Source organism: Ictalurus punctatus, chromosome 6, assembly GCF_001660625.3.
Source record: "Ictalurus punctatus breed USDA103 chromosome 6, Coco_2.0, whole genome shotgun sequence".
NCBI lineage: Eukaryota > Metazoa > Chordata > Actinopteri > Siluriformes > Ictaluridae > Ictalurus > Ictalurus punctatus.
Genome location: NC_030421.2, coordinates 19061387 through 19073708, shown reverse-complemented (window position 1 = coordinate 19073708; position 12322 = coordinate 19061387). Strand labels below are relative to the sequence as shown.

Genomic DNA, 12322 nt, shown 5'->3' with positions numbered 1-12322 from the left:
AATTTTAGTTTGCAAATTTTAGTTTGCAAATTTTAGGCAAAGATCCTATTAGAATCTAAACTTCAGTTCTGAACTTTTATATTTGTTCAACAAGGATAACACCAAGACATGGAATCCTATCAGACTATTCCTTAATCTAGTTGTAAAGGTTCTTGTCTGATTGTCCATCAGTGACAGAGCATCAGTCAAAGTAAACTATGAGGATATGGACTGTATACATAGTGAAAAACCTATAATATCTGTTTTGCCCATTATGCTGATAATCATTGACTGTCCTCTCTCTAGTTTGAAGGCTGCTCCAAAGCATACTCTCGACTAGAGAACCTGAAAACCCATCTGAGGTCACATACTGGAGAGAAGCCGTATGTATGTGAACATGAAGGTTGCAACAAGGCCTTCTCTAATGCTTCAGACCGAGCCAAGCACCAGAACCGCACACATTCAAATGAGGTAGTACTACTGACATTTGTACTCCTATCTTTCCTAATCTTTCCTCCAAGGACAAGAGGAACAAGTAAGATTGATAATTATATGAACCAAAAATACTGAAAAATATATTATTTTTGTCTCACGTTCCACTAGAAACCATATATTTGCAAGATCCCAGGTTGCACGAAGCGTTACACAGACCCTAGCTCTCTGAGAAAACATGTGAAGACAGTTCATGGTCCTGAAGCACATGTCACAAAGAAGCAACGTGGTGATGCTCCTACAAAACCACAACCACCTAAAGGGAGTGGGGAAAATGAGGCCAACAGTAAGCATGCTGGGAGAGGATCAGAGGGGTCAACTGAAGCCAGCAGCACCAGCAAAGGTGTGGAGGATGGCCTACAAGTCAAGTCCATTAAGACTGAGAACACAATGGTAAGACATTAATTTGTTCTATTACAGTACTAATCTGAATAAATACTTAAGCATGTTAGAATATTTAGTACACACTCAATTAACAGTATATGCGGTATTCTTATACATACTAATACGTTTCCTTTTTAATACTATTTTGCTTTATTAACACTTATTGGGTTGATTCTTGAATATCTGTCATGCTTTAAATCTTATGGACAGACTTTACTCAGGTGAGCACAATCTATATCTTGTCTTTTTCTGCAATGTGAGACATTAATTTACAATCCACCACAATAGTACAGCATGTTTCATGTGTTTAATGACATCAAAATTATGGTCATAACACTCTGGAGTTAATTTTTTATGTTCCTGCATGTAACCTTTATTTTTACATCTCTTACATGCTGTAGATATATGTTTATATGTAGATAACGGTATTTTTGACACGGTTTGTGCAGTTTTTTGTTCTTTGCATAGCACCATTCCTCTTATCTGACCATATTCTGTTCTGTTCCTCCATTGCCCATAGAGCTGCCAGTTTCCTCTGTAGTGCAATGAAAAAAATCATCTAATTAATATTCACAGACTGGGACTGCTGTGTGTTTACTGAACAAAAAGCTTTATACTGTGATCAAGAATCACTTTTTAGTTTAGACTTGGTCAGAACTAGGGACGTGACGGTGAGGAGATTTTCCCACCATTTAATCGACGTGTGACAATACCGGTGATATCGTTATCACCGGGGGTCGGGGCCGGGTGTTTTTTCCCCTCGCTTATGAATGCGTGCAGCTATGCACATTTCACTTTCTCTTTCGAATTAGCGGCAATTCGGGGCAGCACTTGCTTGAATGGTGGGTTCATTATTATTCTTAATGGGAGAAAACAACTACAAAACAGTACAATCGCTTATATTAAACATAGAACTTTTGAAACCAAATCTTCCGCCATCGTCTTTTCAGTCAGATCGCCTCACTCTCCGTACGTGCTAAATGAAATCTGACTCCTGCTGATCTGTGCTGCGACCCTGACTCATTCGGCTCATGCTTAATTGACCAGATGTGTTCAGTTTTTAATTGTAGCGTCCGTTCTCTAACTGAACTAAATCATGTTTATTACTATAAAAAGGCAAAATGACAGTGGGGGCGGTGCCGTGGTGGGCAATGATATAATCGGTGTGCAGCTGAACACCAATTAACACCGGGAACACCGACTATCGCAGCAAGGCTAGTCAGAACTCATTTACATCACTGAATCTTTAAGGTTTGAGCAAACAGACTGTGTAATGCAATTATTCATACTTGCTATATATGCTATATAACCATTCTGTCAGAAACTGATTTTTTTTCCTTTTTTTAGATGAACTTTGTTAGTGCAATTGTTTACAAGTTATATCTAAACAGGTATTAAAAGAATAATTTCCTACCCATTTTAGATGTATCACTCCAGCCCTGGTGGTCAGTCATCATGTAGCAGTGAGCAGTCACCACTTGGTAGCACCACCAACAATGACAGTGGAGTAGAAATGGCCCTACACAGTGGAGGCAGTTTGGGGGACCTGTGTGCTCTGGATGATCCCCCTGTGGTAGACTCCACAGGTTCCCCAGGGACTTCAGCAGGAGTAGGCCTCCAGCTGCGCAAAAATAGGGGGGGTGTGCTACATCTTGATCAAATAAAGAAGGAGAAACTAAAGACGATGAGAGACTCCTGCTCCTGGACAAACTCAACTCCACAAGTCCGAAACATCAAGCTGCCTCCAATACCAGTTGTCGGTGAGTATGCTAGCATCCGTTGCATTTGGAATGTGACACATGTAAAGACAGTAACTGAAGAGAAGCTCTTTCATTATACTGCTTTTTCTCCCCTTCAGGTTCTCTGCTGGAAAGTTCAAGTACAGGCTCTCAAAGTGTTGGCATGCCAGGGCAACGCTTCGGAGACTTCCCCTTGTGTGAAATGACACTATTGAATCAGCTGAAGGAGCGTAGAGATAGCACCACAAGCACTGTGAGCTCAGTCTACACACTCAGCCGCAGATCCTCAGGCATCTCACCCTGCTACTCCAGCCGGCGCTCCAGTGAAGCCTCACAGTTTGGGGGACGCAACAACATCAGCTCAGCAGACTCTTACGATCCTATCTCTACTGACCTGTCACGCCGATCTAGTGAAGCCAGTCACTGTGGTGGAGGTGCTTTGCCAAGCCTGCTCAGCCTCACCCCAGCCCAGCATTATCGCTTAAAAGCAAAATATGCAGCAGCCACTGGGGGTGCTCCACCTACACCCCTGCCCAATATGGATCACATGAGTCTTAGGACTAGGATGGCCTTGTACAATGACTCTCAGGAGAACTCGGCTCATTTATTCCAAGCCCGGACTATAGCCACCTCAAGGCGCTGCAGTGATATGACTTATGGAGTCCCTGGTATGATGCCTCATGAAATCCCAAGTAATATGCCAAGGAGAGCTAGTGACCCTGTTTGTCGGTCGACTATAGATCCTCTCTCCTTGCCTCGTGTTCAGCGCTACAACAGTATGAGCAGCATGAACCCTTCCCGGGTGCCTCTGGGTGATCATCGTGGTGTTAACTTGCAAAGCAACACCTTTTCTGATGGCAGCTTGCATCGTCATGCCTTCAACCAGAGGCCCCCTAGCATCTCAGAGAACATTGTCATGGAAAATATGGCCATGGATGAAGCTGACCAAACAGAAGAGGACATGGTGCTTCCAGATGATGTAGTGCAATACCTCAGGTCCCAGCATGCTGGCTCAACTCAGGATACTGGTATGGCCTACAACGGTGGTCAGCCACAAGTTTTCAAAAGCAACCTGACCTCCCAGCAACACCAGCAGTTCTATGGACAACGACGCATGGCCTTGGTTGATGCAAACATGAATCACATAGAGCAAATAATGCCCCCCTGCCAAATCAGCCCAGGTTCCCAGCAGCCTTTCCCAGCCTCTGATAGTGTGAATAAGAGTCACATGCCTGTACAATGGAATGAAGTTAGCTCAGGTACAGTGGACAACTCAGTAAGATTTCCGAAGCAGCAGCTTCTCAGAGGCAACTTGGCACTGGTCCAGCAAAAGCAGAACACTGGCCCTTATCAAAGCTTTGGGTCAAATCAGCAGTCTGCACCAATCAACCAGAATTTGGCTGTTCCACAGCAGGGCTACTCGCAGAGGAACACTCAGAGGACAAATCCCATTCAGCACTATAGACAATCATATGTCAACCCCTGTCAGAACCTCAATGAGCCAACAAAGGCAGACCCAGGTTATAAACAGGAAATCAACCATAATCTCTCATCAGGAAATACCTACCAAGGTCCAGTACGCAGTAGCATGGCTCTGCAAAATCAAGAAATGCAGAATTACAAATCTGGCTACTCCCGCCTGGAAAACGAGCAGAATTATATGCCGTTGCCCCAAACAGCTGTTCAAAATGGAGGCAGAGTTTTTCAGCCTAGGCCTCCACCCGAACCAAAACCTTCAAACAGGCATCCCACAGGTTCAGGTTTGCCCCATCAAGCTGGTTACTCTCTGTCCAGTACAAGCTCTGATTTCAACACTTCTGAGGCCAGCCCAAAGAGACCTGCTGAAGCCACTCATTTCTGCAGTGGAGCTAATACTGTGTGCTATTCAGGTGAGATCAGAATGTTAGACAGCAACATAGACTATAACTCCTCAATGTCTCCTTCTGCCAGTCAAGCTGATTATACTACAATGGCAATGATGGCATCCCCTGGAATCAACCAGGTTACCAGCACAGTGGACTCCACTCAAACTGCTGAAAATACTCAAATAGACTTTGATACCATGTTGGACGACGGAGATCATTCCAGCCTGATGTCTGGCACGCTGAGCCCTGGACTCTTGCAGAGTCTTTCACAGAATTCCTCACGACTCACTACTCCGCGTAACTCTGTCACACTGGCCTCAGTGCCAGCAGGTATTAGCAATATGGCTATTGGTGATATGAGCTCTATGTTAACTGCCCTTGCAGAAGAAAGTAAATTCCTAAACCTGATGGCTTGAGTATTAATGCATTGAACACTGAGAAAGATATTTAGCAGACTGTGTTTGGTGATCTTTCTATCTTTTGTATACATTGTATGAATGACACTATAGATATATGTGACACAACAGACACTTATGTCCAATGTGGATCAAAATATGTACATATATTTTTTATGAGATAAAAGCACTGATGTATTACAGTAAAAAAAAAAAATTACAGAAGGTTAGGTCCACATTACCAAATGCCTGCATTAAAATTGGAATGGACTAGGATATGCAATCAGACTCAAAGAACTGCAAAGATCTCAAGATGGCATATATCCGAGTCAGAAAGCCATATGTTTCACTTATTATGAACCATTTAAAAGCCGTCCAGGGTAAAGGTCACATGCCAGCTTTGGACAAATCAAAATTTCCCTTCTTCAGCAGTGCACTTAGTAGGGGTTCACTAAGTGCCTTCCCAAACAAAATACACATGCAAAAAGTCCTGTCCAGTGTATGTAATGTTGTACTTAGTTGCAATGGTAGATATGTGTTCCATTTCTTTTTTTTTTATTTTTTTTTTTTGTTAATAGTTCCTGTATGTTATATGCATTAAATTGTGTTAATTACTCACTAGCAGCACAGATCATTTTTTTTCTTTGAATGTGAATATTGGGCAGGGGTATCCAAACTTTTCCTGTCGAGGCCAGACAGAAGAAAAAAATGCAGTCATGGGCCACACTCTCTCCGTAATAATCTAAACAAATAAATAATAGGCCTACTTGATTAATGCTGCCTTTATTTTATCCAAGTGACTAACTCAGTAGGTGCATTTTAAACATGTTCTGCTGAATGCTGGATAGTGTTGTGTAAATAAATATTTTGCCATTTTCACTCAGCAGTTAATGGTTCTAACAGGAACAGTTATGTTGGATTGATGAACTGCCGTAAAGTCAGGTGTAAGTCTTTGTATGGAGATTTGAACTATATCACAAAGGTGACAGTTATTTTGGATGTTAATCAACCCTTGTTTAGCCTCATTAGATAAAATGATTGCTCACATATATATTTGTGGAGACAGCTGAGCAGTGTCTGTGGCATCAGTGCTCACATCACATAGTACTGAATAAAAATCAAATGCACCTGCTTTGCCTGTTACTTGCTGCTTTAGGTTTGTTGACAAATATTCAGTTAGCCGGGTGACTGTTTCTTAGACAACAAATTATAATTTCAACACGTTCTGTTACAATGTCACCCTCTACAAAGCGTTTTCCGGTGGGCTATAAGCCCTTGTAGCAAACACTTTTGTTGAGCTGCCAGATCTTTCACCTCTGTTATCGTTTAGCACTAGTACATGATTTGAAAGCGTGAAGTTATCTTTTAAAAGTATCTCAGTTTCGGTTTCAAAATCTGATTGGCTAAGCAGCATTCGAAGCCTACACACGCACCTGTGACCACATCACTATAATTAAATTCTGTATTAATGCGGCAGGTTTTAGTAAATAAAGCGGTACCACTTACCGCGGTGGAGTTAGTTTTATACTGGACACTCGTCGCACAGTCCAGATCTCTCAAGAAAAAAAAAAAACACAAAAAAGGACAAAATGTGTATTTTCTTACTCTGGAGTGGACAGACAACCAAATACAACTTAATATATATTTTTTAATTGTTTCCTGTTACAGCCAGCTGAAGCTAATCTTTCAGAAACGCAGGTCATTCAGCGCTTTATAGTAATGGAGTCAGTAAGGGGCGGTGTGCAGCTGTATAAGATTCTATTAAGATTATAGTCATCTACTTATATTTTAGCATATATTTTAGAGTTGGGGTACTCGATCCCGGACTCGAGTCCAATTATGAACGAACTTGGACTTTTTGTTTTGTCTCAGTCAGATCAGTTACATCCGGTGCCGCGCTAGAGGCCGTTTACGCTACGTTTTTGGTGATAACTGAGCGAAGAAGGCGCAGGAGAGTATGACATATTACACTCACTGTTTACAAGAGCCTCCCCAGATTACCGTGAATGATGTTAATCGTATTGTGAGGCAGTCAGCAGTTACACCCAATAGTAAGAAGGAAAAGGGCTTCAAATTAGCCTATATATTTCGAGGTACATTGACAACTGTGAGGGTAAGTATTCTCATGCTATATCCGAAGAGCGAATCTAATTAAGTCTCCGTTTCTGACACTTAATACCTGCCTTTGCATTATTTGTATTTATTTATCTAATTAAAGTTTAATTTATACAATAAATTATCTGCACTTGCATCCACCTCCTCCTCCAGTCCATGACAAATTGAGTACATGGTTCACTGTAATGGTACTTTTACTTGAGTTTTTTGTTTAATAAAACATTAACCTTCATTAAATTTAATTTGAATTCTGTTGCAGAGTAAAAAAATATAAAGATGCATTTAAACATGGAAGACTCTAAGAGCTGAACTTTGAGGAGGTCTCACATAATGGGACATCAATTATAGGATGTTATTATTTATCAAAATAACATCCACATTAATGCCAGGACGCAAGGTTTCCCGTGGGGACGTTGACCAAAGCATCACACTTCCTCCGCCAGCTTACCTTCTTCCCATAGTGCATCCTGATGCCATCTATTGCCCAGGCACCCAGCTGTCCACATGATGTAAAAGAAAACATGATTGTGCAGACCAGGCCACCTTCTTCCATTGCTCTATAGTCGAGTTCTGATGCTCACATGCCCATTGTAGGGAGAGGGGACAGCATGGGCACTCTGACCGGTCTGTGGCTGTTCAGCCCCATATTCAGCAAGCTGTGATGCACTGTCTTCCTTACACCTTTCTATCATAGCCAGTAATAACTTTTTTCAGCAATTTGTGCTACAGTAGCTCTTCTGTGGGATCGGACCAGATGGGCTAGCCTTCACTCCCCACGCGCATCAGTGAGCCTTGGGCACCCATGACCCTGTTGCCAGTTCACCGGTTGTCCTTCCTTGGAACATTTTGGTGGGTACTAATCACTGCATACTGGGAACACCTGACAAGACTTGCAGTTTTGGAGATGCTCTGACCCAGTCATCTAACCATCACAATTTGGCCCTTTTCAAAGTTGTTCAGATCCTTACGCTTGCCTATTTTTCCTGCGTCCAACACATCAACCTAGAGAACTGACTGTTCAACCACTGCCTAATATACTTAGAAAAAAAAAGAAATGTCTCTTTTTCAGGAGACTGTATTTTAAAGATAATTTTGTCAAATCCAAATAAGCTTTACAGATCTTTATTGGAAAGGGAACCATAAGCAATGATTGCACATGCACCTGTGGAACAGTCTTTAAGACACTAACAGTTTACAGGTGGTAGGCAATTAAGGTCACAGTTACAATAACTTAGGACATTAAAGAGACCAGAAGAAAGATGCTTAGGGTGCCTGCTCACCTGCATGAATATGCCATAAGCCTGCTAAAGGGAGGCATGAGGACTGCAGATGTGGCCATACTCAGCAAAAAAAGAAATGTTCCTTTTTCAGGAGACTGTATTTTAAAGATAATTTTGTGAAAAAGAGACCTTTCTACTGAAGAAAGATGCCTAGGGTGTGGCCAGAACAATAATCTGCAATGTCTGTAATGTAAGAAGCCTAAGACAGTGCTACAGGGAGACAGGAAGGACAGTTGGCCGTCATTGCAGTGGAATATTACATGTAACAATGTGACCTATCATCTCATATTCATCTTTTTATCTCAAAACGAAATGGCAGTGTTTTAAATGAGATTGTATAAATAAGAGGTTCTGTATTTCATGTCTTTGTATATTCATGTCATGCCAATGCTATACACCCACTGAAAACCCAGGGTACATCAAAAAAAAAAATCTAAATGCATACAGAACAGTTTCTATAGTTAGTGTACATAGCATTCAATATTAACAGTGGCAGGACTGGCCTACAGAGTGATGCAAGAACCACAAACATTGTACACATGAAGGGTAAGAAGGAAAGAGAACTGCTGGGGATTGGCAAGATGGCAGCAAAGCAGGTAACAAACGGTTTCATTTTGACAGCACATTTTGTTGAGGATTCATTTGATCTAGCGCCTGCTGACTACTTATGCCACTGGAATTCCATATTCTCTCAGAGAAAAGATGAAGGAAAAATAGCCTGAGAGTAAGAAACCTTAGACATAGCAAAAGCTGAGTGAGAGAAGAGAACACAGTAATGATTAATATTACAGGTGGTAGATGATTTTACTAGGAAGAGTGTATACAGAACTGGCAAAATATGTCCTGAAATACTGGCTAAAAATGTGAAATTACAACAAAGGCATTTACATCTACATTCAACAGACAAGGAAGTCCACATGCAGCTGTCTTCTCTCTGTGGGAAGGAAGACAGCTGGGGAAAGGCAGCTGCTTCCCGTGGGGCTGGGCACCTAAAAATATTATAAAACTGCTCATTCAATGAAGCAGCTCAAAGCATAACTGACCCATTCTACCCAGGATCCTAGCTGAACCCCCACACTGTAACCTCACATATACCTAGTGCAAACATCAATTAATACCATTTTTCCCATGGCAGGAAGAATTAAAGGATGAAAATTAAACTTGTATATTGACAAAATTGGTGATGTTAGCAGTGATTTAGTAGTTTTATTAGTACTATCACTAAAATATGTAATGGGACAGAGGTATCAGAGCCTTATGTGACAAAAGCAAAAATGTACTTCAAGGTACATCATTAATACAAGGTACAGTAATAACTTTAACGGCTATTTCAAGGCTCTATATAATGTGTGATCCACTTGAGCAGACTTCCTTTCATCTGTCTTCCTAGTGTCTTCCTCGAGTCTTTATCAAAGGGAAATTGAACATAATGCACTCTTTTTGAAACAGAGAATTTGACCTCGGTCAGGATCTGAGGCACACAGTTACCCCTCTGTACATACTCAACTCAACAATGCTTTGGTCAACGGGACATCTCAGCATGAAGGGTGACATTGTAGTCAGATCCTTTACATTGCACACATTATCATAGCAGGCTATTTGTAGAGGAATATGTAAGATTCTAAGATTTCATATATTATATATTCAATCTTATCAATATATTTAAGATTGTGAAATTAGTGTGGTGTCAGTATTTATATGACAAAAATGAATAATGGGCCTAAATTAGTCAAATGAATAAATAATATGAAGGAAGCTTGTTTCATTCTATGCACAATAGCCCAAAAGGCAAGGCCAGAAGGAAATTGGGGATTATACAAGAACAAAGAAATTACCACTACAGATTTGCAATTTATTGAAATGTATTCTATCAATAATAAAAGATCTGTCTACTGAATTAAAGCATTGCCCTATGAATTATAAGGTTTCTTTCCACCACCCAAAAAAAACATGCAAGTAGGTAGCTTGGCTAATCTGAATTGTCCCTTGGTTTGAATGAGTGTGTGCATGGTGCCATGTGATGGACCGACATCCCATCCATGGTGTATTCCCACTCATCATTCCCCAGATTTGCTTTGGCTTCACCTTCATTCATACATTCATACATATATACATTAATTAATTAATTCATACATACATACATACATACATGAATTGCTCTAAATCTTAGGTGCAAACACTTTTGCATGCTGTCCTAGTAACTTAAAACACAAGCATAGGGGAAAAGTGGCTTTGATGGTTTTAATTCTAGAGAATTTAGATTTTAAGTCAAGTCTTCTTTACTTACAGTACCAAACACATTAGATACAATAAAAAGTAATTTAAAGCATCAATTAAATAAAAAATACAAATAAGCTTAAATAAATCAATAAATGAATAAAACAATAAAAAGCATTCACCATCACCTACACGTGTGAGATTATTTTGGAGATACCATCAGAAACAGATTTTTCCTATTTTTTCTGACCATTTTGCTACATTCTTATAACTTAGTCCATTGATTTTCTGAATGTCCAAGTCAACTGCTTTCTTTTTATTTACAATTGGCTTCATCCGCTTGAACTATCAATCACAATGACCTCTTTTCAGGACTGGAATCTTGGAGATCTATGAAGCAAAGTTTAAACAAAGTCTCTAGGGTAAGGGCTTACTACTCTTATGTTGAAGCAGCTGGGGCAAGAAAGTTTTGTTTTTTTTTTTTTTTTTTTTGGGGGGGGGGGGGGGTGATAGGGTTGAATGTAATGGGAATCATTCTTTAAATATGATCCAGTAGAGGGAATGTGAAGAATGCTGAGATCCAAAGGAAACTAAACACATTCACTTCACCCCTATTCACCTGTTTGAGGTATAATTTACTATATATTGTGAAGTAGGTTAATCAGCAAAAGAAATTTAGGGTAAAACAAAATGTTTGTTAATATTTATAATTGGATGTTCGCCTCACACCTCCAGGTTTGGGGGTTCAACTCCTGCCGCTACCCTGTGTGCGGAGTTTGCATGTTCTCCCCGTGTTCCCCCCAGTCCAAAGGCATGCATGGTAGGCTGATTGGCATGTCCAAAGTGTCCGTAGTGTATGAATGGGTGTGTGAGTGTGAATGTGTGTGTGATTGTGTCCTGCGATGGATTGGCACTCCGTCCAGGGTGTACCCCGCCTTGTGCCCCATGCTCCCTGGGATAGGCTCCAGGTTCCCCGTGACCCTGAAAAGGATAAGCGGTATAGAAGGTGGATGGATGGACCTCTTTTAGTAATAACCTTTACACTCTTGTACACTTGTACAGCATTTAAATGCCTTGTTTACATGTTTTTTTTGTGCTTATTTTATTGTATACACATTGTCTACATGTATCTATCTATTTATCTATCTCAAAAACAAGCATTAAACACAAGCAATTTAAAACTGGCTATCAGGTTTCAACTTGTGTTAAATATAGCAATTTCATTTAGAACATGAATCATGGGATTGGCTTCTGGCCAATGAGACCATTCTTGGGTTTATAATGACTGCATGGGTCACAGGGGTGAAGAAGTAAAAGCAGATCAGAGGAATCATGGGCCCAGCGGGCAGGACAGGATCCATAAATCTACCTCACTCAAAGGAAACCATCTTTTATTTTCCCATTCAATTAAAACAGTCTCAATCCGAACATTGTGTGCAAGTCAATATGCAAGGGAATCCAGAACTTATGAAACAAGTAAAGAAGTAGTTCAAGAGGACACCCTTTTATGTTTAAATCGCGTAACGTATTGAGGAGCATAAGTCAATACAGTGCATCTTTTCTCTTCTTTCACTTTGATCATGATGCATCATGGCAGCAGAAATGCCTTTCATACTCTCAGCTTATAACTATGAAAGCCAAAAAAAAAAAAAAAGAATATGAATTTAAATCAAGATGAATTTATTTCAACTGGATGGTAATAATTGCTATGGATGCAATCATTTTAAAATTAAGGTCATTAATTGAAGACATCATCTAAATTCAGTTTAGATTATGTTTCAAAAGGGAAGTCTTATGTAAACCAGCTATCCTTAGTATAAGGTTCACCTCTACTTCATCAGATCATAATCAACCAC

General features: G+C 40.3%; 1 protein-coding gene and 1 long non-coding RNA gene across 2 annotated transcripts in view; one reads left to right on the top strand and one right to left on the bottom strand.

The window, feature by feature from the left end:
• The window catches only part of gli2a (GLI family zinc finger 2a), a 68420-nt gene extending 62890 nt beyond the window's left edge, over positions 1-5530 (top strand). Inside the window, exons 11-14 of the mRNA XM_017470788.3 lie at positions 286-450; positions 583-864; positions 2279-2615; positions 2714-5530. Of these exons, the coding sequence (XP_017326277.1) occupies positions 286-450; positions 583-864; positions 2279-2615; positions 2714-4875 (2946 nt within the window). The 3' untranslated portion in view covers positions 4876-5530. The remainder of the gene's footprint in view (positions 1-285; positions 451-582; positions 865-2278; positions 2616-2713) is intronic.
• A 4946-nt stretch (positions 5531-10476) lies between these two features.
• The window catches only part of LOC128632921 (uncharacterized), a 4707-nt gene continuing 2861 nt past the window's right edge, over positions 10477-12322 (bottom strand). Inside the window, exon 2 of the long non-coding RNA XR_008396567.1 lies at positions 10477-11447. This is a non-coding gene — a long non-coding RNA (uncharacterized LOC128632921). The remainder of the gene's footprint in view (positions 11448-12322) is intronic.